Consider the following 27,776-nt stretch of genomic DNA (forward strand, 5'->3'; position numbering starts at 1 on the left):
GAAGGAAATTATTTTATTTTACATTTTACTTCATCTTAATGTAAAGTAAAGCACAGTAAAATACTATAGCTTATAAAACAAGATATCTTTTATTCAGAAGAAATGCTTGGGAAAACCCCGCTGCACCTGTTGAATCTCACCTGAACGATTGGCATACTTACCTTTTATCACGGAAATTATGTTCGTTTTAAAAACCGACAAGAAAGACTCTCATTTACATGATAAACATTGTGTTTTTCCGGATTTTTCCATCTGTGCTCAAAAATAGTTTCGACGTCACGTGACTCACGTCACACAGGTGATGGCACGTGATAAGCTCGCACTCAAGCGCTAGCATTTTATAGCCTACGCGTTTCAGTATTCAGTTTAATGCTTATTTTAGCATAGCCTATATTTTATTTTTAATGAAATTTTAATAGCGTTTTAAATTAATAATTTTTTTCTATCTATCTATCTATCTATCTATCTATCTATCTATCCGCTTAAATAACGTGTCTGTGTTCGTGCAGTTTGTTTCGGCTACGTCATTTATTTAAAATCTTGAGGTGTGTTCGAGCTCATGCAGCGCCGCAAAGGCCGATCGGCGGCTGACTTGAAGCAGTGCATGCCGGTAAGAAATTTTGTCCGACTTGAGACAGCGCCGACACCATGTGACTGTGACGTATGGCTTCAAAGTACCACGAGAGCGATTCGAGATCAGCCGCCTGAGGCAGCCAGCGCAGTTTCTCAAGAGGAGCTGCACGCATAGACAGTAAAAGAAATGGACACAGCGACTCCATTGGAACTCAATTGAGACAAGTGAAGCCCATTTTTAGCGATTTTTAGCACTTCCGTTTCTGACGCGCAGACTCAAACTAAGCTTGATGACGTCCGCAACCTGTCTGACAGATGTAAATCTTCTAGTAGCTGTGCGTGAAAACTGCCATCGTTAATCTTGCAGAGACGGCGAGCTTGAGCGGGGAGTTCTTTGGCGTGAGTAAGCAGGAGTAAGTATTCTGATTAATTATTTTGTATAGTATTTTAAAATGTAACGCCAGTACGCCATCTCTCTTGACATCTCCCCGATTGCCTGCGAGCTTCTCCTCCTGTCTGTACGGTAATTTCTCTACTGTGCGACAGAGAGTCGAGTGGTTATGACGCAATCGTTAGCCTATTTTTACAAAAACTGTATCTACGGGGCCATAATGTAACATAGAAGGTAATGGAGCCCTTTATACATTGTCGTGTATCTTTAGAAATAAATAATGGACAAATGGAGTCTTTAAACGCCTCAGATGTAAAGTTATTCACTGTCAAAGTGACGCCAAAATGAATGGGAGTCAATGGGGATGCTAACGCAAGTGAAGTTCTGCTACAAGATGGCGGCACCCGGCCGACTTCAACTTCCGGTCGACTTCCTTGGGCACTGGCTGCACGAGCTGTGATGACGACACAGCTGTTTCACGATTGGCCGGATTCACCGCATGACAACGATCACGTGTGTTTCGTGTTTATTTTCACGCCTTCAGTTCCACGAATGCTTACAAATCTGTACTTTTATAACAGTTAAAGCTCTTTTCATGAAGTCACGATGTTATTGTGTCATGTTTATCAAAATAAAACTGATAAGAAACGTAGACCCCACAACATTGGTATTTAAATAATATATGCTTATATTGAACTTTATTCTTGTAAAAACAGATGCTGTAAGTGTAAGCCTCTTCAGTTCCACTCATGCTCATACACGCACTTTCAAAACAGTAGCCTACAATTCATATTTCATGTCGTTTTCATCTTTTTTTTTTTTTTACATTATTATTATTTGATTAATTTGTTTATAAAGGTTTTGTGTATAGGTTTATTTTGGACTTTCATACAAACTTTTACAGTATTAAGCATAAGTTTACAGCAAACGCCACACGATCAGCCATGACTGACGTAAATGCAGCAAACTACGTGAACCACAGCGTGTCCGACTTCACGTCTCCGTTTTCAGCTCCTCCCCGCCTGCACACGGCTACTCTCGCCGATCGGTTGCATCCAGCCGCAGCCGATGTCGAACACACCTTTGGTTTAGTCTTCTTCCCAAACTCATAAATAAGCGGATGTGACGCTATGGGTGTTTTACGTGGTTTCATTCCAGCGTCACCGCCATTCAAACCGGGTTAGGCTTTTCCTGGAAACTAAAACACTTCAAAACTATGAAACCAAGACCACTATTTAACGCAATTATAGCCTACGAAGCATTACAGACAAAACACACATTCACTCATTCAAAAGTGTGTGAATCTCAAGTTTTAGTTTCATAGGCTCAGTTTAATTTAGGCTATATATAAATGGTTATATATTAGGCTATATACTATATATTAACACAAATTTATATAGCCTGGGCTATAAATCAAACACAATATTAAAAAGGAGCCCTGTAAAGCTTGACATATAAAATAAAGCAGAAAAATATTTTTTCGAAATATAAGTTTATTGAACCTTTAGACAAATAAATAATAAAAAAAAAATAGTTTGCATGTGTTTAATGTTTTACATGAGGCATACAATATATCATGATATAGGACAATTTAGAGGGAAAAACATCTGTTTTATTTAGAGGTCCAAACTTAGCAAAAATATGAAATAATGTAGTTGTTATTTATATGTTAGTTGAAATTCTGATAACCTAATGTATATCAGTCTTCACTCTGTTTTCCAATAATATGTCTTATAAGATGATCTTCAAGCTTTAAGATCAAAGCTTTGTAAGGGCAAAACATACAATAACAATGCCTACAATTATGACTGAGAGATGTACAAATAAACATTCAATTAATATCTGTTAGCTATCATTTGATACATACATTTTTCTAAAATAATGTACTATCATTATTATTATTATCTTTCTTAAGGACACAGGTGCACACACAAGTTCCATAGATAGAAAAGAAAAAGTTAAAAACACTGTAAACAAGTTACAATAATATTTACAGAATATTAATAAAAGAGTACAAAAAGTCTTCAGTCTCTGTTTGCAAACAAGCAGTGACTCCACAGTTTTGAGGTGAACCTCACTGAGCTCATAATAATACTAATAATAATAATTATGTAAAAAAAAATAATGTAGGGATAATGAAGTAAACACAATTCAGTCTTAATGTTCATCCTTTAAATATTATGATTAAAAATATGATATAAAATGAATATATGAAATGAATAAAAACTAAAAACATTTAACTTTTAGTGCACTTTTGTCAGAGGTAATTTGATTGTTAATGCCAGACAGTGGTTGAGGTAGACCTGCGTTATTCATTTTCTGCATTTGAGTCCTTTTGAAGGGCACACAATCCCATGAAATACTGAATAATGAATCCCCATCTAAGGATCTTTTCCGGAATCCAGGCTGACATCCACAAACTGCGTTATTTTGGTGTGTACATGGTGAAATCACCACTGCATGACCTGTCAGAGAAGCAATCAACACAGCAAGATATAAAGAAATGTAATTTGAACATCATTTTAAGTTAATTACAGAAGTCATGAAAGGAAAACTGTATTACACTTACGCTTGGTGCATTTCTGGCATCTGAAGCAGTTCGGAAAATAATTCATACTGTCTTGGTACGTCCCATCTGAACATTTCACACATTCAGACTGCACTCCACTAGAGCATTTCTTTATCAACTTATACCCTGAAGAAAAACACATGACAGATGAAGAGACTGAACAGACTCTCTGAAAACTGACTGCATTGATTCAGCATTTTGAGACACTGTACCTGGAGCACATTTGTCACAGCAGAGCCCGTCGCTCCAGTATTCATTTTTAGAACAATCCCCTTTGTTGCTCACACTGCGCTGTCCCGTCACAACTCCTACGATCTGTGCAGAAGGTTAACAATTCAGGAAGCTGAACTTTTGATCTGATGTTGCTTAACTGTATGATGTCATCACATCGACCTTTGAAATACTATGGCGTCACAACATTCTCCAAATACCTCTGATTAATAACGGAATCTTTATTTATACAACAGAAGCACATATTTGTGAAATTTGTCAAAGCGGAATTCTGTTTCCCAGTGACTCACCAATAATAACAGAACACACAGCAGGAGTTTCCTCATGTGTTGTCCTTGGGAGTGCCATATAATGTGTGCAATCATAACTTCTGGGAAAAGAAGAATAGATTTAATATTTCAGGAGATATGTTTGAATTGAACTATAATATACAAAATATACAAGATTCATAATGTATAAAGGCTAGTACGAACGTTTATATAATTCTTAAATGCAATAATTACATTGGATAAAAAACTTTTCTGATGTTTTGCAGAAAATTTGTACTGTTATAAAGTGTCATGAAAATAAGCATAAAATAGGGAGAAAATAAACAGGGATCCACTGAGAAGGGAAAAGATCCTAAAGAAGGACGCAAAGTAAAAAAAATCTAAATGATGCCTTAAAAAGAGCAGCTATATACTTTAAAAATGTGATTTTTAAAAAACATGGTTGATGATGTAACAAAATGAAATGTTATTTCTTCTTTAACAAACAAATGAATTACATTGAAAAATATTTTGGGGTGTTAAAGTTTCAAAGATATTTGCTCTGTCAAGGAGTCACATTTCATTTTGTTGATTTTTTTTTTTTTTTTTTCTTTAAACATGTTGGTATTGTTTATTGTATCAAAATTAAATTTTCTTTCTTCTTTGACACATTCAAGGTTAAATGAAAAATACCTTTTTTAATGTAATACCCCTCACTGTCTTTAATGCAATAACTACCATTTCTGTCCTTTAGTGTGACAGTGCTGTGACACCACAGATTTGTCTCAAAATATCTTAAAAGAACAGGGGAGATATAATCATCACTCATCTTAAAATGGTATAATTTTCAGCAGCTTTGAAAGGATGACAGCAAACTTTGTCTCGTATTTATTGAAAATGTCCAAAAAGTCGTGGGGAAAAAAATCATGTTTTTCATAATTTCATATTAAATAAATAGCACTATATAAAAATATGTCTCTAACAATGAAGATAAATCTCTCTCATGCTATTTGTATATTATTAAGAGTTTTTTTTCTTATTTTTTTGCTGTGTCACACCATAGGACACATTTATGGTACAGTTCAGTAAAAATGTTTAAAAAAAAACAGTGAAAGAATTGATAAATGAGTGAGTTAGTGATTGATAAAGTTAGTAAGTTCTCAAACATCAGACTTCACACTACAAAAATATGTTTGTTTGTTTGTTTGTTTGTTTGTTTTTTAAAAATGGTGTTTTACAAAAAAGCATTTTTTACTGCCTATTCGTCAATTGCCCATAGCCTATTTACATTTTTTTTGAAAATCTGGTGGCGCAAAAAAAATCAAAATATTGATAAAATCGCCTTTAAAATTGTCCAAATGAAGTCCACATATCCACTCACACAAATACATTTTTGATATATTTATGGTACACTGTGAAAATTAATTGTTGGTTTAACTTAAAAAAGTAAGTTACCTGGTTGCCTTAAAATTTTGAGTTCATTGAAACTACAAATTTGAGTTTATACAATGAAGGCGATTGATTTAATCAACAGAAACTCAAAATATTATGTTATCTGAACCACATTAATTATTGAAGTTGATTTGACAAAAGAAAAAATGTTGTGATAAATCATGAAAATATTTTTTTAGAGTGTAGGAAATTTACAAAATATCTTCATGGAACATGATCTTTACTTAATATCCTAATGATTTTTGGAATTAAAAAAAAAAATCGATAATTTTGACCCATACAATGTATTGTTAAAGGTCCCGTTCTTCGTGATCCCATGTTTCAAACTTTAGTTAGTGTGTAATGTTGTTGTTAGAGTATAAATAAAATCTGTAAAATTTTAAAGCTCAAAGTTCAATGCCAAGCGAGATATTTTATTTAACAGAAGTCACCTACATCGAACGGACAGTTTGGACTACATCCCTCTACTTCCTTCTTTAATGACGTCACTAAAACAGTTTTTTGACTAACCTCCGCCCACAGGAATACACAAGAGTTGCGTTTGTAGAGTGTGTTTGTCGCCATGTCGTCGAAACGCTGTTATTTTCATCCCGCAGTCCAATCACCGGGTCTGATTCCGGCTCAAATTGATAGGGTAAAATTAAAGACATGTTTACAATAACACTGAGCGCGTGCATCTCCACGTTATGGTAAGAGGCGTGACTTTTCCGGGCACGGTGTGCTCAGAGCTGTCGAATCACAACACAGGAACCGCTGGCACAATCAGAACTCGTTACGTATTTCTGAAGGAGGGACTTCATAGAACAAGGAAGTCATCAGCCCGTTTTTATGACAGTGGAAACAGCGGTATACAGATAAGTAAATTATGTGAAAAATACTGTGTTTTTTTACACGCGAAACATGAACACATGTTATATTGCACACTATAAACACAATCAAAGCTTCAAAAAACCACGAAAAACGGGACCTTTAAATATACAAATACCTGTGCGACTTATGACTGGTTTTGTGGTCCAGGGTCACGTATATGATATAGTTGGAGTCACTTTCAGAATTATTATTCTTAGATCTGATCGACTTTAAAAATCATTGACAGCCAATCAGAATCTAATCTGCTTTAAAACGCTCCAGCTCAAACCTGATGAACAGAGCTTTGTCGTTCGTCGATGTGGACGCTGATATAGATATTGTTCTTGGTGTGAATTATAACGATAAAAATATAGTTCTAAAAATCCACACCACAACTATAACGATAACAGCACAGAGAAACGATATTGTTGGAATCATTTTTAGAAGATTTTTTTTTTAGCTGATGAAAGATAAAAACATTTACAGCCAATCAGAATCCATCATGCTGTTTTAAAGAGCTCCAGCATTTAAAGCTCTAGATGACTGCAGTGTGCGCTTAGAATAAACACTTATATAGTTATCATTATAGTTATCGTTCTTGGTGTGAACGGGCCTTATTTATCCAGTTAAATGTTACATTTTGTTTGTATATAATTATATCTCAATATATTATTAATATAATTGTATAAAACTATACTGACTGACAGAAAGAAGAGGAGATGACTTTACCTCAGTCCACCAGGATCTAATGTAGAGTTGCTCCTGATTCCATCACACAGAATTATGAATGAATGGTTCAGGTTCTCTTATATAAGACAGAAGACAGTGATTAGTCACCGTTTTCACTATGTAACCACACAATACAGACCATGCTTTAACTGGGCCACAATAAATTGAGCAATAGCAAAACATTAACCGGTCTGGTCAGATATTAGTCATCACTAGCAAGGAACTCAATAAAAAAAATCCCTTCCCTTCAAAGAAGAAATGACGTGTCTAAGCTCTAATTTAAACATTCAATGAAGAACACCTAGTTTTAATTTGACTTAAATTGTGTATAAAGGGTAAATACAGTCATGAGGCATGAAATAAATAAATAAAAAAAAGTATTGTAAACCTTGGGGAAAACCAGAATAAAGTAGAATATTACTTTTGAACATCTGTTCCACTAAATTTGTTAACTTTAAAAGACATTGTGGTCAGCATGATATATGACTTTGAAATATTCAATATCAATCATGTATCATTAATAAATAATGTAAAAGCAAGCTATTAATTTTGACACCAACTATTTAGGCATTGTAACTGGAAATAGAAGTTTCTGCTGAGTACGTTATTACGCATTCCCAAAAATGCCATACATTTTCATATTTCATATTACACATTTCAAGCCAAATGGAATGTACTGTACAGCCATACACATGTTCCAGTAAACTGATAAGGGAAACTTTTAAGGGAAGTAAATCTCCAGTTATACCACAAGTTCCCTGCTCAGCAATTCTAAATCATGATAATATGGTATTGTGGATCACTGGTCTCATCATTTTCATGACAATGTGAAAATTCATAATTAACTGTCTTCCCATCATTGTATGAATGAGATGTCGAGATCTTCAATGATAAGGATGGATTGAGAACTCGTGTTTCATTCAGCTGTGGATGGACCTCAAAGACACTTTATCCTTAACTGATTAATCGATAGTAACTTAGCTAATTATTGACATGATAAACATTTAATATTTTTACTGTATAGCCAGAAGATAACTGTGTAACCCTGGTGTAACTTGGTTTCTCACAGAGATTTTTTTTAATCCAACATCAAATGGACTATTTCATTCCTTGCCATAGAAGAGTATTATGGCATGAATTTCAATCAGCTTCAATTTATAACACTTTCTATTCTATTTACTATTCACTTTACTTATTTTTCTATTTACTATTCAGTTACATCAAAGACTATAGAATAACACAAGACGTGTCACTTGTATTGTTTTGAATGGGAGAAAGTGTAACGCGCAATATGGCGGAATAAGTCCCGCCTTCTAAATAAGAGCCAATCGCCGACTGTTAAAGTCATCGCATCACTTCAGCGGCCGTTAGAATCACGGGTTTCTATAGAAACAGTCAGACGCGCGCCTCCGAAGAGACGCGCATTTAGGTCTGCGCATGCGCATTAGCTTGATCCAGCCTGAAAAATACAGTTTTTTTTGTCATGATTCGAGCGTTTAGAAACTAAATTTATGAGCCGGTTGTTGTTAGATTTCATTGGTGATTTCAAATCTGAAATTTAATCGTAAGGTTGGCAAACAGTTTTGGAGAATTTGATGTTTCCCCATTCAAAGAGATAGGAGCTGCATGATGCCCAGGATGCCCGAGAGGCGTTTCAAAGATGGCCGCCGAGTGAAATGACTTGTCTTAACCCTCAGGGGTCTGAGGCTGATTTGGGGCTTGGAGAAGTTTTGACATGCCCTGACATTTGTGCTTTTTTCAGTTGTTCATAAACATATAAATGACAAAAGTGTCATTACACTGTATTCAGCACAAACTAGGCTACAATAATATATAAGGAACATGTATGTACATGTTTGTATTTTTGAAGGAATAACGTTTATGCGTGGTTATTGAAAAAACAAAAAACTTAAGTCACTGAAATAAAGCCAAAAAAAATATATTAAATCTGTGTTCACAAGACTTCTGGGTATTGGAGGTTGTAGACTAGAATTTTTGCTTCAAAATTATGTAAAAATTATCATTCCTACTCCTTCATATAAAACAATAGAGAGATTTAAATTTTCTAAAACATCTTTGGTCAAGAAACACAGTATGCGTGGAGGCGTGAATCATCATGAATAATGGATGATTCTCACCTGAGAAGACAAAAGAATCAGATAAAGAGCTCTAATGACCTGCATAAATAATGAGGTCTTTCAGTCAGATAGGCTGTGAAAAAACCCTGTTGATCATGTCTCAAGCTCATCATAATGTAAATCAAACATACAGAAAAAACAGCAATACTGTGAAATATTATTACAATTTAAAATAATGGTATTCTATTATTAAAATATAATACATTTATATGATACAAAGTGTCTGAACAGTTATGTTACCTCTATGGCATTTCATATAGGCTTTTAGCTTAAAAGCATGCACATTTGGAGAAATATTGATGGATTCTCATGTTTATGTCAATTTTCTATACAGAGGAGTAATATTTATTCAATATTTATTGTTATCACTATGAACGCTGGATACTGTTTTTAATTCATACTTGCAGCCGGAGGGCGCTCTGTGCACTTTTAGTCCACAAATGCCAATGCTAAAGAAGAATAGGCAATCCAGGAAATAACTGAACTAACAGAGGACAGAGATCGCTAACTATGGCTATTCAAAACACTTTTCAAGACTAAATACACGATTGAGACGATGTATGCATGTATTGACTGAATTTGCGTCTGAATAGCATTAGCGGATAATGAGCTGAATCAAGGACTTCTGACATGGCTCTCTTTTCATACAGATTACATAAACACATAATGTTTGTTTTCGATTTGACTTGTACGATTTAAAACCTGACATTTCAACGTTTCTTTAGACATATGTGTCATTTTTTTGTCATTAGTATTCATAAGTTACAGTTCATTTTCTGAGAACTATCAGATTGGACTTCGTTCAGAGGGAGACAACAGAACACGCATCATGTTAGTTTTCTTTATTTTACAAAAAGCACAACATTTTGTTTTTACTCTGAGTGTACACAAATAAAAGAAGATATTCCACAGATTAAAATGGTGTATAGCTCTTAATTTTATGTGCAACATTGACGGAGTATTTTGAGTCTCTTTCACACTAGTTAGAAAAAAACCGCGGTGATCACGCCGGTGTGACCGCCGACCCGAGGGAGTTAAAGGGACTTTGGTTACATTGTATAAACCAAAAGAAAAACAAAGAAGCACATTTCTCATAACATCATCTTCCACAGAAGAGAGAAAGTCATACAGTTCTGGGATGACATTAGGGTGAGTAAATGGCTGAAATATGTCTTTAAGCTCATAGTCATCTCCTTACTCAAACAATCAATTAGTTTCTGAACCGGCCTGCATGATGTCACTTCTTAATGATATCTATTAAGGGAGTTCAGGGTAAAAACTATTTTTATTTTATTTATTTATGGCTGGAGATTTGGTTGGATGTGACTGAAATATAGGAACTTGAAGGGTTTTTGACAGAGATGCAGAGATGGGCGTAAATACATGGAAATGTATTTAAAATACAAATACAAAATACTGTGTGGAAAAATGTATTTAAATACAAATACAAAATACTGTGTGGGAAAATGTATTTAAATACAAATACAGTATTTTGTATTTTGAAAATACACAAAATACATGTGAAATTGAAGATTCAGTGCAGGTATCCCTATTAGGCTGAAATCTATCTGGGCCTATTCTGAATGCCAAAAAGCATTTAGATGTGTGCAACTACTTAGAAACTTACCTCATTTCTGCTCTCTCTCTCTCTCTCTCTCTCTCTCTTTCTTAAGTGCTTGCTTCCTTGCTGGTAATTACAAATAAACTTATGTAGTGCAAAATAGCAGCCATTTATATACTTACTTCTGACAAGGTTACAATGTAGTCTATTACTTATGGTGAACACTACTAAAAAAACTGTAAAACTGTGGGAACCTTTTCTGCTATATAGCAAAGAATAGGGATGGGTGACGTGACCAAAATCTTAATTTTACTTCACAGTAACAATATATGGCATGGTTTCACAATTATCAATATCAGTTTTGATACCACAGCAAAAACTGAATTTCAAACTCTTTTGATGCTTTTTTTTACGCAAGTAGTATAGTAACTTTTATATTTATTTAATGTAAAGTTTATTTGTTTCTATATACATAATTAGAAAATATAAAGTTTATCTAAAATAAAAACTTTTTTAATTAGAAATCATTTGGCACTTTTTTTTTGGTGAACAATAAAACTAAAAGTGTAGTGTATCTTTCATCATTGTCATCACAAATGCACACAATCACTACACTAAACTGATGGAGACAGACAATGATTAACCTAATTATTTCGTTTCTAAATAAACAAACATTTGCATAGATGGGTAAACACAATCACAATTTGGAAATGTGTCCAGTTACATTTTCATAAAGCACCATGTTTGTAAAATATAAAATGATTACATTTACAAAATAAGCCTGCATAGCAGAAATAATGAATAAAGTAATGGTTGTGTTTAATACAATCGTTAATTGAAATAAAATAATTAATGAATTAAAAAACATATATAACACAGTATTGTTCAATTTAGTGTTATACATATGTTATCATATTAATATGTTTTGTTCTAATGTCACAAGTCACAATTTCAAGTTTACTGGTCATGAAACCCCCCTGTTTTACCCTGGTCGTTCACACCTCTGAGTTTCAAAAAGTCTGTGAAAATGGGCGTGTAAAGCTCTGAAAAAGTGGGAGTGTAGAGGGGGGAGAAGAGGGGAGAGAACAACCAATGAAACAGAGACATACAACACACTCATTATACAGAATAATGAATATTAATATATGAGCACGGAGAAAATGTCAACAAACTCCCAAGCCCAAAGGGAGAAATGTGAAAGAATATTTAATAGGGCTAATAATAGGTTACTTTGATTACGTTTACGAGCACCGCAGTCTCAAAATCAGTCTTTTAGAATAATCGTGTCGTTGCGTTCAGATAGGCTACACCACTGTATCAGTGTCCAGTTTGCACATATAATTCATTTGAAGAAGACTTGATGAAATATGTGTGCATAACTACACCGTGCTGGTTAATGTTTGGTGCAGGAGAATGTGTGAAATAAAAACTTTAAACACGGATACTTTATTCTGTATGAGCTATGTGTCACGTGGCTAGTGTTATTAAACTCATCGCGGAGCTCCGCGCTGAAACCGATCATATGCACGCTCCGCGTGTATAACATAAAAACAATCGTATTTTTCATGTGTTCGTATTCAAACTCCAGTTCTGACCGCATCGCGGGCAAAATACAAACAACACATGTGCTGCTGTGCTGAGGGAAACAGCCTACGGCTCGCGCGCTTGAACGCTGCTAGAGCAGGCAGAGGTGAATGAGCAGCACTTTTGTGACATTTGAATTCTCTGCTGTAATGCGATCTCACGCGAACATATTTTCCATTTGTGCTGGTAGATTACAGCAAAACAATCCACATGCACACAAACCTCTGCTCTGGTCGCGTCGCAGGAAAACACATTGTGTTGTAGTACTGAGGAAACGAACACCAATGATATGTCTCTGAATGACAAGAGACCGAGGCAAGAAAAGTGACACTTCCTCATATCGTATGCATACTACAGCGCAGTGATTGGATTGAATGAGCTTTATGTCATGAATATATGTCGAGAATCGCTCAAAACGGTCTACGTCAGCATGTTCGAAAGTACACGATGACGTCATATTTTGTGACGTTGCTCCGACTCGGCTTTTCAAACAGGAAGACAGAAATCGCTCTGAAAAATGCAAAAATAACTATTTTTCACTTATGAGTAACATTAATGAGTACCTTTAGTGTTTTCAATGATGTGCAGCCTATACATATCTGTTTACATCTCAAAAAAAGTGTTTTGGGGTTTCATGACCCTTTAACTTGATTATTTGGTTAGGGTTTAAGAAGTGTACTAAAAAACTTTTTCACATGTGTCGTCAAAATGACCTACAACCTAATCGGTTTACATGTAAAGAAATCCATTTATTCACAAACTTCTCATGAGACGAGTGTTTGACATAGTATAAGAGGTGTTTGACAAATTATTCGGCAAACTACTTCCTCTCATTGCTGCTTTTTGGTGGTTTGGAGAACAATTACTCAGAGTCGCCCTCTGTCGTTTCACAGAATTATACAACGGAGAGCACGTCAAGCATAAAAGCCTCGTAGGTTTACTGAGGAGCACGCGCAGTAAGCAGGTTCATGGCGTACAGCCATGCGAATTGCAAAAGAATAAAAAAGGCTTCAACTGCACAAAGCTAAAGAGAAAGCGGAAAGTCCTATCTATGTAAACGATTTAGAAAAAGTTCCATCGATTCACAATTTATATCATCGCTACGAATCTACGATATTGTCATATGATATCACCCATCCCTAACATGCAGTAAGGTTAATGCTTGAAAACAACACCCTGATAAAGAGGATGACTGTCTCAAAGTATTTTGAGTATTTTGAAAATACAAAAATACTCATCTTAAATGTATTTAAATACAAATTACATTTGATTTTTTCCAAAGGCTTTAAAATACAAAATACAAAATAGTATTTTGTATTTCAAATACGTATTTTAAATACATGTATCTGAAATACTGCCCATCCCTCTTGATCACCCAAAAATGAAACTTGAAACTGGATAGTTCACCCAAAAATGAAACAAAAATGACTGTCATCATTTACTCCACCTCAAGTTGTTCCACACCTATATAAATGTCTTTGTTCTGCTGAACACAAAGGAAAATAATTGGAAGAATCTTTGTAACCAAGCATTCTTCCAAACATCTTCCTTTGTGTTCAGCAGAACAAAGACATTTATACAGGTGTGGAACAACTTGAGGAGGAGTAAATGATGACAGAAGTTTCATTTTTGGGTGAACTGTCCCTTTAATGTTGAGATTTTAATTATTAGGAATCAGGAAACCGAGAGATTGACTACTGAAAATGGAGAACCCAATTTTTTTATGAAAAATAACAATCCAAATTATGTATTGTATTATGTATAATGCATTGTGAGGATTGACTGGGTCAAGCGTGACAAATTACTCATGCGTGACTTAATAAATATGAATTTAATAATACCCTGAACACAATTCCTTTCTGTTCAATTCTGCCTTATTAATTGACTCTGGTCTGAATGTATGTTTTATCATGTTCACTAGTTTACCCAACATATATAGCAAAAATATCTCTGTATTTGAATGTAAGTTTGGAGGACAAAATTTAAATAATAATAATAACTTTAATTTTTAAAAAAAATCATCATTAAGACTGTTTTGAACTCCTTACCCCTTGAGTCTGACAAGCTTTCTTTCTCAATTCTGTAAAGTTTGTCGAGTCAGTAAAGATAATAAAGTAAGATAAACTAGTAAAGATGACAAATGGTAGAAACGCAATGCGCACAGAGCTGGATTTATTGAATCATCTGTCTACATCTGGGCTTGACACTGCAGTAACCTGTTTTAGTCAGGTTAGTAACCATGCCCTTGTGAAAAAGAAGTGCACTTAATTGTATTGAAAGTGTACTTTGTGTGTACTTCAAATCTTAAAGTATACTTTTTAAAAAGTGCACTTGCGGATAATATAATATAATTAAAATTAAAGGCCACTTAAGTGTACTTAAATAGAATATACTTTAATGACAATATTTATTATCATGCTTAAGTGCACTTTTTAAAAATGCACTTTGTAATAATGTCTAATTAAGTTGTACTTAAAGAAAGTACACTTAAATGACAATATTTATTAACACGCTTAAGTGCACTTTTTAAAAATGCCCTTTGCAATAATGTCAAATTAAGTTGTACTTAAGGAAAGTACACTTAAATGACAATATTTACTAACACGCTTGAGTGCACTTTTTAAAAATGCCCTTTGCAATAATGTCTAATTAAGTTGTACTTAAAGAAAGTACACTTAAATGACAATATTTACTAACACGCTTGAGTGCACTTTTTAAAAATGCACTTTGTAATAATGTCTAATTAAGTTGTACTTAAAGAAAGTACATTTTAATGACAATATTTATTAACACGCTTAAGTGCACTTTTTAAAAATGCCCTTTGTAATGTCAAATTAAGTTGTACTTAAAGTACACTTAAATGACAATACTTACTAACACGCTTGAGTGCACTTTTTAAAAATGCACTTTGTAATAATGTCTAATTAAGTTGTACTTAAAGAAAGTACATTTTAATGACAATATTTATTAACACGCTTAAGTGCACTTTTTAAAAATGCCCGTTGTAATGTCAAATTAAGTTGTACTTAAAGTACACTTAAATGACAATATTTACTAACACGCTTGAGTGCACTTTTTAAAAATGCACTTTGTAATAATGACTTTGTCACGACCGTCAGTGAGAGTGCCCGAATTAGCCACTTGAGGGCACTCCATCCTGGACTGTTTTCACCCCATTGACTACACTACCCATAAGGCACTGCCGGACTCATTATCCATTTATCACATCATTACACCCAGCTGTCATGTATTTTGTAATCAGTGTCTGTCTATTTAATCTCAGTTGTTTCTGTCCTCAGTTGTGGTTTGTTGTATTTTGTTACGTGCACTTTGTTTCTCTGGCTTTTTGTATTGGACTGTTTTTGTGGAGTTTAACCTTTGCCTGTGTTCTGGATTACATGCTTGGAGTCTCCTGTAATAAACATCGCTGCACTTGGATCTTACCATCTTGTTCTTGTGTGCACCGTGACAGAACAAACCACCGCTATGCAAGGATCCAGCAGCAGGAGACTCCGGTCATCCGTGGGGGCTGAGGAGGCTCAGGCCCTTTTGGCAACTCTCCGCCAGAGGAGAATGGGAGTGCGGGCATTCGTCCAGAAGTTCTGGTCACGGGCGGAGGGGTATGGTCTCTCTGATACGGTCCTCAAAGACACAATTAATAACTGTCTGGATAAACCTCTGCCGCAGTGGGAGATGGAGCTGGTAAGGGGGTTAAACTTTTGGAATTTCTCCAATTACCTGCATCTGCGTGGGAATGGGCCGCTTCGACTACCTCCAGCACCCGCTCCAGCCCGTGTGTCCTTTCCAAGGCCTGCTCCAGCCCATGAGTGCGTCCCAGCCCGTGAATCCGCTTCAGAGGCCTCAGAGGAGGTTGGCACTGAGTCTCCGCTTCCCACATCTAAAAGGAGGAAGAGGAGGAGGAAGGCTTCCATCCCCCAAGACCCGGAGGCCTCTCCAGAGCTCGCTCCAGTCAGTGAATCCACTCCAGAGCCCGCTTCAGTTAGTGAGTCCACTCTAGAGCCTGCTCCAGTCAGTGAGGCCGCTCCAGTCAGTGAGGCCGCTCCAGTCAGTGAGGCCGCTCCAGTCAGTGAGGCCGCTCCAGTCAGTGAGGCCGCTCCAGTCAGTGAGGCCGCTCCAGTCAGTGAGGCCGCTCCAGTCAGTGAGGCCGCTCCAGTCAGTGAGGCCGCTCCAGTCAGTGAGGCCGCTCCAGTCAGTGAGGCCGCTCCAGTCAGTGAGGCCGCTCCAGTCAGTGAGGCCGCTCCAGTCAGTGAGGCCGCTCCAGTCAGTGAGGCCGCTCCAGTCAGTGAGGCCGCTCCAGTCAGTGAGGCCGCTCCAGTCAGTGAGGCCGCTCCAGTCAGTGAGGCCGCTCCAGTCAGTGAGGCCGCTCCAGTCAGTGAGGCCGCTCCAGTCAGTGAGGCCGCTCCAGTCAGTGAGGCCGCTCCAGTCAGTGAGGCCGCTCCAGTCAGTGAGGCCGCTCCAGTCAGTGAGTCTACTACAGAGCTCGCTCTAGTCAGTGAGTCCGCTCCAGCCAGTGAGTCCCCTACAGAGCCCGCTCCAGCCAGTGAGCCCACTACAGAGCCCGCTCCAGCCTGTGAGTCCGCTCCAGCCAGTGAGTCCGCTCCAGCCAGTGAGTCCGCTCCAGCCAGTGAGTCCGCTCCAGCCAGTGAGTCCGCTCCAGCCAGTGAGTCCGCTCCAGCCAGTGAGTCCACTCCAGAGCCCGCTCTAGCCAGTGAGTCCACTCCAGTCCCGCATGCTCTCCCTGTCAGTCCCGTGATGGCCAGGAGGTCTGTCTTCACTTTTTATATTTTGGCTGTCTTGCGTGCCTGGAGGATGCACTCAGAACAGCCCGAGCCCGCTCCAGCCAGTGAGTCCGCTCCAGAGCCCGCTCCAGCCAGTGAGTCCACTCCAGAGCCCGCTCCAGCCAGTGAGTCCGTTCCAGAGCCCGCTCCAGCCAGTGAGTCCACTCCAGAGCCCGCTCCAGTCAGTGAATCCACTCCAGAGCCCGCTTCAGTTAGTGAGTCCACTCCAGAGCCTGCTCCAGCCAGTGAGTCCGCTCCAGCCAGTGAGTCCGCTCCAGCCAGTGAGTCCGCTCCAGCCAGTGAGTCCGCTCCAGTACGGCATGCTCTCCCTATTAGTCCGGTGATGGCTAAGAGGGCTGTCCTCACGTTCTATGTTTTGGCGGTCTTGCGTGCCTGGAGGATGCTCTTAGAGCAGCCCCAGCCTGAGCACGCTGCCGTCCCAGAGCAGCCCCAGCCTGAGCACGCTGCCGTCCCAGAGCAGCCCCAGCCTGAGCACGCTGCCGTCCCAGAGCAGCCCCAGTCTGAGCACGTTGCCGTCCCTGAGCAGTTCCAGTCTGAACTCGTTGCCGTCCCAGAGCAGTTCCAGTCTGAGCCCGCTGCCGTCCTTGAGTCCTCCGCTCTCCCTGATACGGCCACGGAGGCCGTCATCGAGCTGTCCGCTCTCCCTGATACGGCCACGGAGGCCGTCACCGAGCTGCCCGCTCTCCCTGATATGGCCACGAAGCACCCTTGGCCAGCCCTGCCGCCGCCGTCCAAGCCTACTGCCCTGCCGCCGTCCAAGCCTTCTGCCCTGCCGCCACCGCCCAGATCTTCTGTCCTGCCGCCGTCATCCAAGCCCTCTGCCCTGCCGCCGCCGCCCAGGCTTTCTGCCCTGCCGCCACTGCCCAGGCCGTCTGAACCGTTGGAACCAGCCTGGTCAGTTCCTCCAGCGCCACCCTGGCAATCAGCCAGGATTCCAGACCCTCTGGAACCAGCCTGGTCAGTTCCTCCAGCGCCACCCTGGCACTCAGCCAGGACTCCAGAACCGTTGGAACCAGCCTGGTCAGTTCCTCCAGCGCCACCCTGGCAATCAGCCAGGATTCCAGACCCTCTGGAACCAGCCTGGTCAGTTCCTCCAGCGCCACCCTGGCACTCAGCCAGGACTCCAGAACCACTGGAACCAGCCTGGTCAGTTCCTCCAGCACCACCCTGGCTATCAGTTGGGCACTCTGGTCCTGGCCCACCATCCCTCCCCCTGATCCTCCTCCTGTCCACCTCCCTCCTGAGTTTGTTTTTCGTTTTTGTTTTGTCTGGTGGAGCGTCTGGTAGCCGCTCCTTTGAGGGGGGGTAATGTCACGACCGTCAGTGAGAGTGCCCGAATTAGCCACTTGAGGGCACTCCATCCTGGACTGTTTTCACCCCATTGACTACACTACCCATAACGCACTGCCGGACTCATTATCCATTTATCACATCATTACACCCAGCTGTCATGTATTTTGTAATCAGTGTCTGTCTATTTAATCTCAGTTGTTTCTGTCCTCAGTTGTGGTTTGTTGTATTTTGTTACGTGCACTTTGTTTCTCTGGCTTTTTGTATTGGACTGTTTTTGTGGAGTTTAACCTTTGCCTGTGTTCTGGATTACATGCTTGGAGTCTCCTGTAATAAACATCGCTGCACTTGGATCTTACCATCTTGTTCTTGTGTGCACCGTGACAGACTTAAGTTGTACTTAAAGAAATTACACTTTAATAACAATATTTATTAACACGCTTAAGTGCACTTTTTAAAAATGCACTTTGTAATAATGACTTAAGTTGTACTTAAAGAAAGTACACTTAAATGACAATATTTATTAACACTTTTTTAAAAATGCACTTTGTAATAATGTCTAATTAACTTTAAAGTACACTTTCATGACAATATTTCTAAACATGCTTAAGAGCACTTTTTACTTTTTACTTTTTGCTTAGTCTTTAATAAATACTGTGTGCATTAATACACTTGTAATTTATTTTTCTTTTGAATTTCAATACACTTGCTTATACAGTATATAATCCAGTACAACTTATTGTTGAAATTTTTATCACCAGCTCCTGCTCTAAACTCGACTAGTGTCAGTTTTCTACATAATATTTGACATAAAATGTTTTTTTTTGTTTTTTTTTTTATGGAGTGCTGTATTTGTGATACTTAAAGCAACAGTGCTGTACTTTACATATGTGTATAATACTTTTAATATCATTGTTGTTCTAAGTTGATTAAGCATATTTAATTGCAAGCAAAAGTTTAACAGATCTAAAAATTAATTTGAATTCATATTCAGTTAAAATACATTTAATTTTAATCAGACTAAACCATAAAATAATTGAATTTCAGTTAGGTGAATGTGTCAAGTTCTGTAAACTTACAGTCTAACTACAACAATGAATTAGAAGAACTTCAACTTGAACAAATTTAATCATGCACGTATTATAGCCTATAAACTTTTTGTTTAATGCGCATGCGCAAAAATACTACGTCATGACGGCGCACTACTTCACCAGAGTTTGAAAAATGTACCTTCAGCCATCTTTCTGTGATCGCGATGCGTGAGGCAACATTGCTCAGACATCCCAACCTGCAAAAAGTCATTTCAGGGAGGTACCCCCCCAAAAAAAAGAACATGACTTTACTTGTATACCGAAATACAGCTGAATATAACAGAACAATGAAGTAACTATTTACATACACGCCAAATGTAGGCTACATGTAGGCCTAGGCCTATTTCCTATGCCTTTGTTTTAACATGTTGTGATCCCTAAAAGATATAAAAGCATAAAATATTATTTCTATACGCTAAAGGCCTATGAAATTATTTGTTAATTATGTTTAAATATGTAGATTACTTTTACTATTTATATAAGCTGCTTATACTTTTTATGTAAACTGCTTTTATTTATTTTCCATTGCAACTTTAAACAGGGGTACACTATGGTGTAGTCTGCCATAAAATGTGTCTTATACTTTTTTTTTTTTTGTGGCACTCTCCCTCTGCTATGGTGCTCCTGTTTCTAGATAGACATAACTGATTAATTTGGTACGGGAGAAGAGATAAAAGCCCGCCCACACTGACAATTGATTGGTTGATTTGCCGAAACAGGCCAATCGGGATTCTCTCTGTCTTACATGCCCTTCACACACAAGCCCACTAGCACACAAACGCAAGGTCTCTCGCTCCCTCTTCCTCTCTGCCGTGCGCGCGCTACACGGTTTGAAACACAGTCTCTGGGTGTGTATCAATCAGCTCCCTAGTTCAGTAGTCAGGGCACTGATCAGGGAATCAGCCACATTCATTTACATTAATTCTAATTCACGACCTAGGGAGCTAGGGAGCTGATTGAGACGCAGGTTCTGTCTCGCATGCGCGCTCTTGCTCGCTCGCTCGCTCTAGATTCCGGGAGATTTTAACTAATTTGCGGGTATCAGGGAGTCGCTATCAATATGCGGGAGACTCTCGGAACTTCCGGGAGACTTGGGATGTCTGATTGCTGATCAAAGAAGAAAACAAAGGAGCGCACGTTTGGATGACTGCAGATGAGACGTTATGTACTACAAATAAAGAACCAAGTAAGTATCTTGATATATGCTCTCTTTATTTTTATTTTTTTCACCGGAACATAGCAGTTCTTATGAGTGTAACTTATTTAGTTTAATCGCAATATGGAGGTGAATTAATCATGTTTCCTGTTTAATCATTTTAAATGACTTTAAGTTAAATTTGCAGAACTAAATTCAAAGATCTGATCTTGTAACATTTAAAGACAATTATATACATTTAATCGCTATTATAACCACCAGTAATGCTTATAATCTATTTTTCTATTTGCATTTGAAAAGTTAGTTGTTCAATTACTGTTTGTGTTTGTAATATGTAATATTTTTGTGCTTATCTGTTGTTATATATATTCATTTTGTGGGATCAGTACAGATTTGTTATTGGAGATACAGTGCAAGCTGTGTGGAATCAAAGACCCGTATTGATGAGGTGATGTTACAAGTTTTTCCATTAATTCAGCCACCCTGATCACACACTACAAGCTAAAACACTGCCATAAACTGTCCTTATAGCTTTTAAATGCTTTGAATCTTTTCTATTTGCAAGCAATAAATTCTCACCTGTGCACTTACAAATCCCCATCTAATCATTATATATTTATATATAATGATATTATATCATTATTTTCAAAGCAAAACCCCTCAATTTGCTTGGGTCTTGGGTTATTTATCTATATTTGTGTAATAGATAAAGTTATGTTTAATTCCTTGTAAAGTAGGAATAAAAATGTTTATAAAAATGTTCTCTATTTTTAAAGGCCAGTGTCAGTGAAGATGGTGTGGTCACTGGAATCCTGGTGTTTGTGGGAAATGTGAAGGAGCTTCTCCCAGGATTCTACAACAGTGTTGTCCTGATTACTGAGGTAATTCATCTTGGGTGATGCAGTTGCGGTCAAACGTTTACTTACACCTTGCAGAATGAACTGCTTCATCTGGGAAGTACTAAATAAAGAAACAAATACAATGCTAATTTGTGTGATTTGTATGATTTTTTTGTTTTATAATAAAGTTATGATTATGTAAACTTTAGAATTACATAATCATATTTCTACTCTAATTAGTTTTTTGAAATGTAAACATTTAAATTGTAGCTGTCATAAATTATTTATTCAAAAATGAAATACATAAATTAATTATAAAAACAATATTTAAAATTAAATTATAATGAACATGTAATGTGGTGCATATAATTAGCAGAATGCTCCTCTCTAATAGCTGACTAATGAGTTTATGCTGAATATGATTTTTCTGAAGTAAATGTGACGTTACGTGACATTGTTTACAAGCTGTTTTATTGACGTCTTTCCGCGGTTGAAACACTGATTGAGCAATTAAATGTTATGGATCAGTTGTACTGTATCTTGTAACATACCTTCAGATGTTCATTCATATTTATTTCACACTTTAACTGGTATTAAAGTGGAGGAAATGATCAGTACGCAGTAAACATCTTGGCCACAGGCTTCAATCACTATCCGCAACTCTTTGCTTTTAGGGAATACCAAATGTGTCTAGGAGGGTGGTGGAAAACGACAGAAATGTCTTTGTTCGTTTTTTATTATTTTCAAACCTACAAAGGTGTATATAAACTTTGGAGTTTATGTATATATCTATATCTATTGCTTTCATTTGATTGAACCAATTATAATAATGGACTGACTCTACAAACAATTGTTTTACTTCTGTTTTTTTTTTTTTCCTCCAGGTCTTTATTTTTTTTACTTTCTTGCCTCTTTGGAACATGTCCATTTATGCATACTGTGTAGAGGTGGTGCACAGCTTCATGGACATTTAAGGTTTTCTGCCGATGAAGAGCTTCTGGGACATTGACATAAACAGCACTTTTTCATACAACTTAAAAAAAGGTGGTGACAGACAATTTTGGTTTTCTTGTTTTTGTGCCTTTGGAATTCATTGTTTTTTTGTTTGTTTTGTTTTTTCTTTTCAAAATTACATTCACTGTAATGCTGGAGTAAGATTTTAGAAGAAACCTTTTTGTCCTGTTTAATGTTTGTGCTAGTAAAGGTTGCAGAGCTTATAAGTAACAAGGTTTACAAAAGGTAACACTTTACAAAAGGTCTCGCTTGTGTTAACATCAATTAATAGACAACATTATCTAACTATGTGCATTAACGTTTTTACAGTATATATCAATATTTGTTAACATTAGGCAATAAAAAAATATATTTTTTTCAAGTTAATAAAATGTATAGTTATTGTTTATGTTAGTTTACAGTGCATTATCTATTAACATATGCAACTTTTGATTTTAATAATGCATAAGTAATATTAACTAGGATTTATAAATGCTTAAAGTATTTTCATTCATAGTTCATGTTAACTAATAGAAAATTATTGAACAGTGTTACCCAAAGTTTTGAATCTTTTCTTTTCTTTACATTTTGTTTGTATTAATTCATGGGTGTTATCTTATTTATCATCTTATACAGAATGATTTTATCTGAAAATGTAAAAATGCAGAAAGATTGTGATGGGTAGGTTTAGGTACCTTTGTATGTGATGGAGAAAATTATAGTGATATCATTGATATCATGATATTTTTAGTGATATTTGTAAATTGTCTTTCTAAATGTTTCGTTAGCATGTTGCTAATGTACTGTTAAATGAGGTTAAAGTTACCCTCGTTTCTTTCTGTATTCACAGAGACCAAAGCCATGTCGTTATTTTCATTATTAAACACTTGCAGTCTGTATAATGCATAAACACAACTTCATTCTTTATAAACCTCTCAAATAGTCTGTAATGTTAGCTTTAGCCACGGAGCACTAACTCATTCAGAATCAAATGTAAACATCCAAATAAATACTATACTTACGCGATTAGACATGTTGCATGACGAACACTTTGTAAAGATCAATTTTGAGTGTTATATTAGCTGTGTGAACTTTGTTTATGGTGTTTAAGGCAAGCGCGAGCTCTTGGGGCATGGAGCACGAGATTTAAAGGGGCCGCGTATCCTGAATCGGCACATTTATAATGATAGGCAGTTAAAAAAATTAATTAAAAAAAAACAATGGGGTATTTTAAGCTGAAACTTCACAGACACATTCAGGGGACACTTAAGACTTATATTGCAATTGAGAGACAATCGAGAGACAAAGGGAACATACTTGTGCTTGTCTTTTAAGGAAAAATAAGCCAACATGTCTCCTTGGGTGAAACAGCCAATGTCCAGCATGGATTTTGAGGAAGGAAAAGTTCTCTTTGTCTTGTCCTGCGGCTCAATTTGCATAACTTATGATGGTTTCAGAATTGGTAACTTTTGCTCAAAAAGACCTTAGAACTAGACTAATGCATGGTATCGTAACAGAACATGCATAGTAAATTAACGAATCCTGTCAGAATTCGTTTAAGACCAAACATGCCAGGGTGCAACAGACATAAAGACATAGATACAATCTTATACTCGCATATAAAGGTTTGGGGTACAATTCACACAACTATTGTTATAGCTAAGCATATATACTAGGGATACATACATGCAACTTGAAATACAATGATGGGTACACTTTGGCACAGTCATATTTTGAGGATAACTGTACATACAATCTCTAGGCGTGTTTGTGTGTGTCTGTGTGGTCTGGTTTGGCTGGTCTGGAATGCGGCCGCATGGCCCTTAACCCACATGGGGTGATTCTTTTGAAGTCCCCAGAGCTGGGGACTGGGGTTTTCTTTTTAACTTCAGATGGGCCACAAAGATGCCAATGGATCCATTTGGTCCCAGATTTGCCGGAGCCGATTCGTGATTTACATGCACAGATCAGGAGGCTAAAAGCATTTTCATTTACTTCAATATGGTGGACATGTACATTTAAGGAAAATGACAAGTGACACATTGTCAGAATCTGCATTAGCCAGGGAATAAAATGACATAAAGCATATACATTTGGACAATGTTTTCAAAAGTTATATGCATTTTTGCAAAATTCCTTATATCTCTGGAACACTAGGTGGTGCTGTGTTCAAACTTCTCAGGTTCCTTCAGAACATTCTGATGAAGATATGTACCAATTTTTGTGAAGATATGTCAAATTGTTTAAAAGATATGGCAATTTATGTCCAAATTCAAAATGGCGGACACGTGGTTCATCCAATATTAACAAAATCAGCATGACCCAAGGAATCCATTGACACCAAGATTTAGATTTTCTGACAAACTGTTCAAAAGTTATTGGCTAGAATAGCTATTTTTCAGATCTCATGACCTGTAGGTGGCACTGTTCCCAAATTTGGCATGGACCCTCAGATGATCATGGTTGTGATGAAGTGTACCAATTTTTGTTTTGATTGCTCAAAGTTTGGCCGAGATACAGCCCCTGAACCAATTTTGGGTCGACCTCGTTAACTTCGTGACATCATAACTCTTTTTTTCCGGTACATAAAAAAAATCTGTTTAGTCATTTCTGTGAAGATTCTTCCAAAGATCATGTGATCAAAGTTGGGACAAAATTGGACAAAATTTGAAGGAGGAGTAGCAAAAAAAATGGAATACTGTACTTTTCAAAATGGCCACTACTGTAATGGGTGGAGTCTTAATGTAAGATGTTGAATGGCATCAACATGAAGAGACGAATCAGATGTACTTAATTAGATTTTTCTAGAGCAAATGGTTCAAATGTTATAACCTTTAGAATAGTGAATTTTTGAACTTGTGGTGGTGCTAAAGAGTTGGTCATAAAGACTCAAAATTTGGTCCAATGACTTTTCATGACCATCTCTACAATTGTGCCAAATTTGATCATTTTCTCATGTTCTATTAATAAGGCTGCCATTGACTCCCATTCGGGAAGTATAAGAAGAAAACTCATGGATACAATAGGTGCCTTTGCACCTTCGAGCAGGACAAGCTTGTGAGTTCCATCCAGGTGACAAAGTATTGGTGCTAATCCCAAATGCTGCTTGTAAATTTCTCGCACCCTGGCAGGGGCCGTATGCTGTGTCTGAGAGAGTGGATAAAGTATTGAGTTCACCAACCGGGACGGCGACGTGGTGAACATATCTACCACATTAACTTGCTTAAGAGGTGGGTTGAGCCAGCCATCCAAGTGGTAGCACTTGTCGTAAAGGAACAGGCTGTGGTGGATCTGGGAACACAACTTTCAGCAGCCCAGAAGAAAGAACTGGAGGCCCTGGTAAGCAGCTATTCAGATGTGTTTTCAGAGACCCCGGACCGGACCGACATCCTATGCGATGAGATTCGCACCCTACCTGGAACCATCATTAGGCAGCGGCCTTACCGGGTACCAGAAGCTTGCCGACAGGCTATAGAGGAGGAAGTGCAACGGATGCTTCATTTGGGGGTAATTGAGGAATTTCACAGTCCGTGGTCCAGCCCTATAGTTATGGTGCCCATGAAAGATGGGACCCACTGGTTCTGTAACGACTTTCGAAAACTGAACGAGGTGTCCCAATTCGATAGCTACTCCATGCCTCAAGACGAGCCGGTCGAACACCTCGGCAGGGCCTGCTACATCTCAACACTCGACCTCACTAAGGGTTATTGGTAAGTGCCGTTGTCTAAGGATGCCAGAGAAAAGACTGCCTTTAGCACCCTTGCATGGGGCGGAAACAACATTCCAAAGGCTCATGGACATCGTACTATGGCCGCACCGGGCTTATGCTGCAGCCTACATTGACGATGTGGTAATTCACTCTGAACGTTGGGAGGACCACCTTGAGAAAGTCTGGAGGGAACTACGGAGAGTGGGGCTTACCGCTAACCCAAAGAAATGTCACCTGGGCCTATCAGAGGCACAGTACTTGGGTTACAGGATCGGCAGAGGCCTCATCAAGCCACAAGAACAGAAAGTTGAAGCAGTAAGGTAGTACAAACCACCTACTACCAAGACGAAGGTAAGTGCTTTTCTCGGGTTGGCGGGCTATAACCTTTTTCAAGTCCTCGATTTTTTTCACATTGCAGCAAAACACCGCTTTACTTTATTTGCAGCAATGCAAAACATGCTGCAACAATTTCCACTGCCCAGTGTTTTTAAACCGACCAGGTTGAATGCACACCTTCAGATTCACTCCAAAAAGGCTGTTGTCCATGGAGGTATGACCGTTTCTTTTATATTCTGAATTTAAAATGTTGTTTTTGCAATGCAGTAAGTTTTTGCAGTAATTTTGACTTTAGAACAACGAAACTTGTCTCTCTTATGTAAATTTTATGGTTATATATCTAAGTTTTTCTGTTTTGATTTTGCAGTGCAGTAAAATGATAAGCAGAATCACCCCAGGACAATGGAAGCTGATCAAAGACAAGGTTAGTTTTATAAGGCTTTCATTAAAGGTTCTCTAAGCGATCCTGAGCAGAGTAACTTCCTGTTGACGTTCGAAGTGTTGTCAAACAAAACAGAGGCTAGCTAGACCCTCCCTCCGCCTCCTCCTCCCCTCCCATCCGTGCTTCCTGAAACAGTCATGAACGCGCATTTAAAATCATTCTTGTCGGTTACTGGCTGGAGCATGTTTATTATGTTTCGTGGTCCAGGCTGCACCAGTTTGTTTTTGTTGCCGTTTTTGGAGCTTGTGGCGACTATAGAGACCGCGTTTTTTTACAGTGTGTTCAGGGGACAGGCAGCTAGCGGATAGTGAGGAGGTGTTTGCTGTATGTGACAAAAAATGTTTTGGCCTAAAAACGTGTGACATCGCTTAGAGGACCTTTAAGACATAAGCTACTTATACAGATGGTGTGTTATCTGTCACATCTTTTCCATGCATAACCTAATATTCTTAAATATTAAGTAATAGAAAGTTACAAGTTTTTTCTCTTTTCATTAGAATGAAAAACAAATACTTTAAATATAACTATTAAAATAACTATTTAAAGTTGTCATACTTTAAATAGTTAACCTGGGTGATTGTAAACCCCAGGTAAACAGAATCCTGGGTTATCTTGATTCACGTTTGACACTGATCATCATTTACCTGGGGTTAACAATTAACAATTGTTGCACATTCTGTCAGTATTTGTTGTTTTTTTCTTTCCAACGCTGAATTTATGCACAGTGTTTCTTTGACTGTCAAAAGCACGTAAATATACAAGCGTGGAGCGTTAC

The 27,776-nt window shown here is 37.8% G+C and overlaps 1 protein-coding gene across 2 annotated transcripts; it reads right to left on the bottom strand.

Moving 5' to 3' along the window:
• Nucleotides 1-2,495: 2,495 nt before the first annotated feature.
• On the bottom strand, nt 2,496-7,189 carry LOC125244026 (tumor necrosis factor receptor superfamily member 4-like). Of its 2 annotated transcripts, none has more exons than XM_048153940.1 (5): nt 7,043-7,189; nt 4,055-4,134; nt 3,746-3,848; nt 3,534-3,659; nt 2,496-3,429 (listed from the first exon to the last, which is right to left on the bottom strand). In XM_048153940.1, the coding sequence occupies exons 2-5, from the start codon at nt 4,127-4,129 to the stop codon at nt 3,191-3,193; spliced, it is 543 nt and encodes a 180-aa protein (XP_048009897.1). In that variant the 5' UTR covers nt 4,130-4,134; nt 7,043-7,189; the 3' UTR covers nt 2,496-3,190. The 2 variants fall into 2 exon arrangements, with proteins under 2 accessions (XP_048009897.1, XP_048009898.1); XM_048153941.1 differs by having other exon boundaries at nt 4,055-4,131; nt 7,043-7,126.
• Between the last annotated feature and the right edge of the window lie 20,587 nt (nt 7,190-27,776).

Source organism: Megalobrama amblycephala, linkage group LG13, assembly GCF_018812025.1.
Source record: "Megalobrama amblycephala isolate DHTTF-2021 linkage group LG13, ASM1881202v1, whole genome shotgun sequence".
NCBI classification, from domain to species: Eukaryota; Metazoa; Chordata; class Actinopteri; order Cypriniformes; family Xenocyprididae; genus Megalobrama; species Megalobrama amblycephala.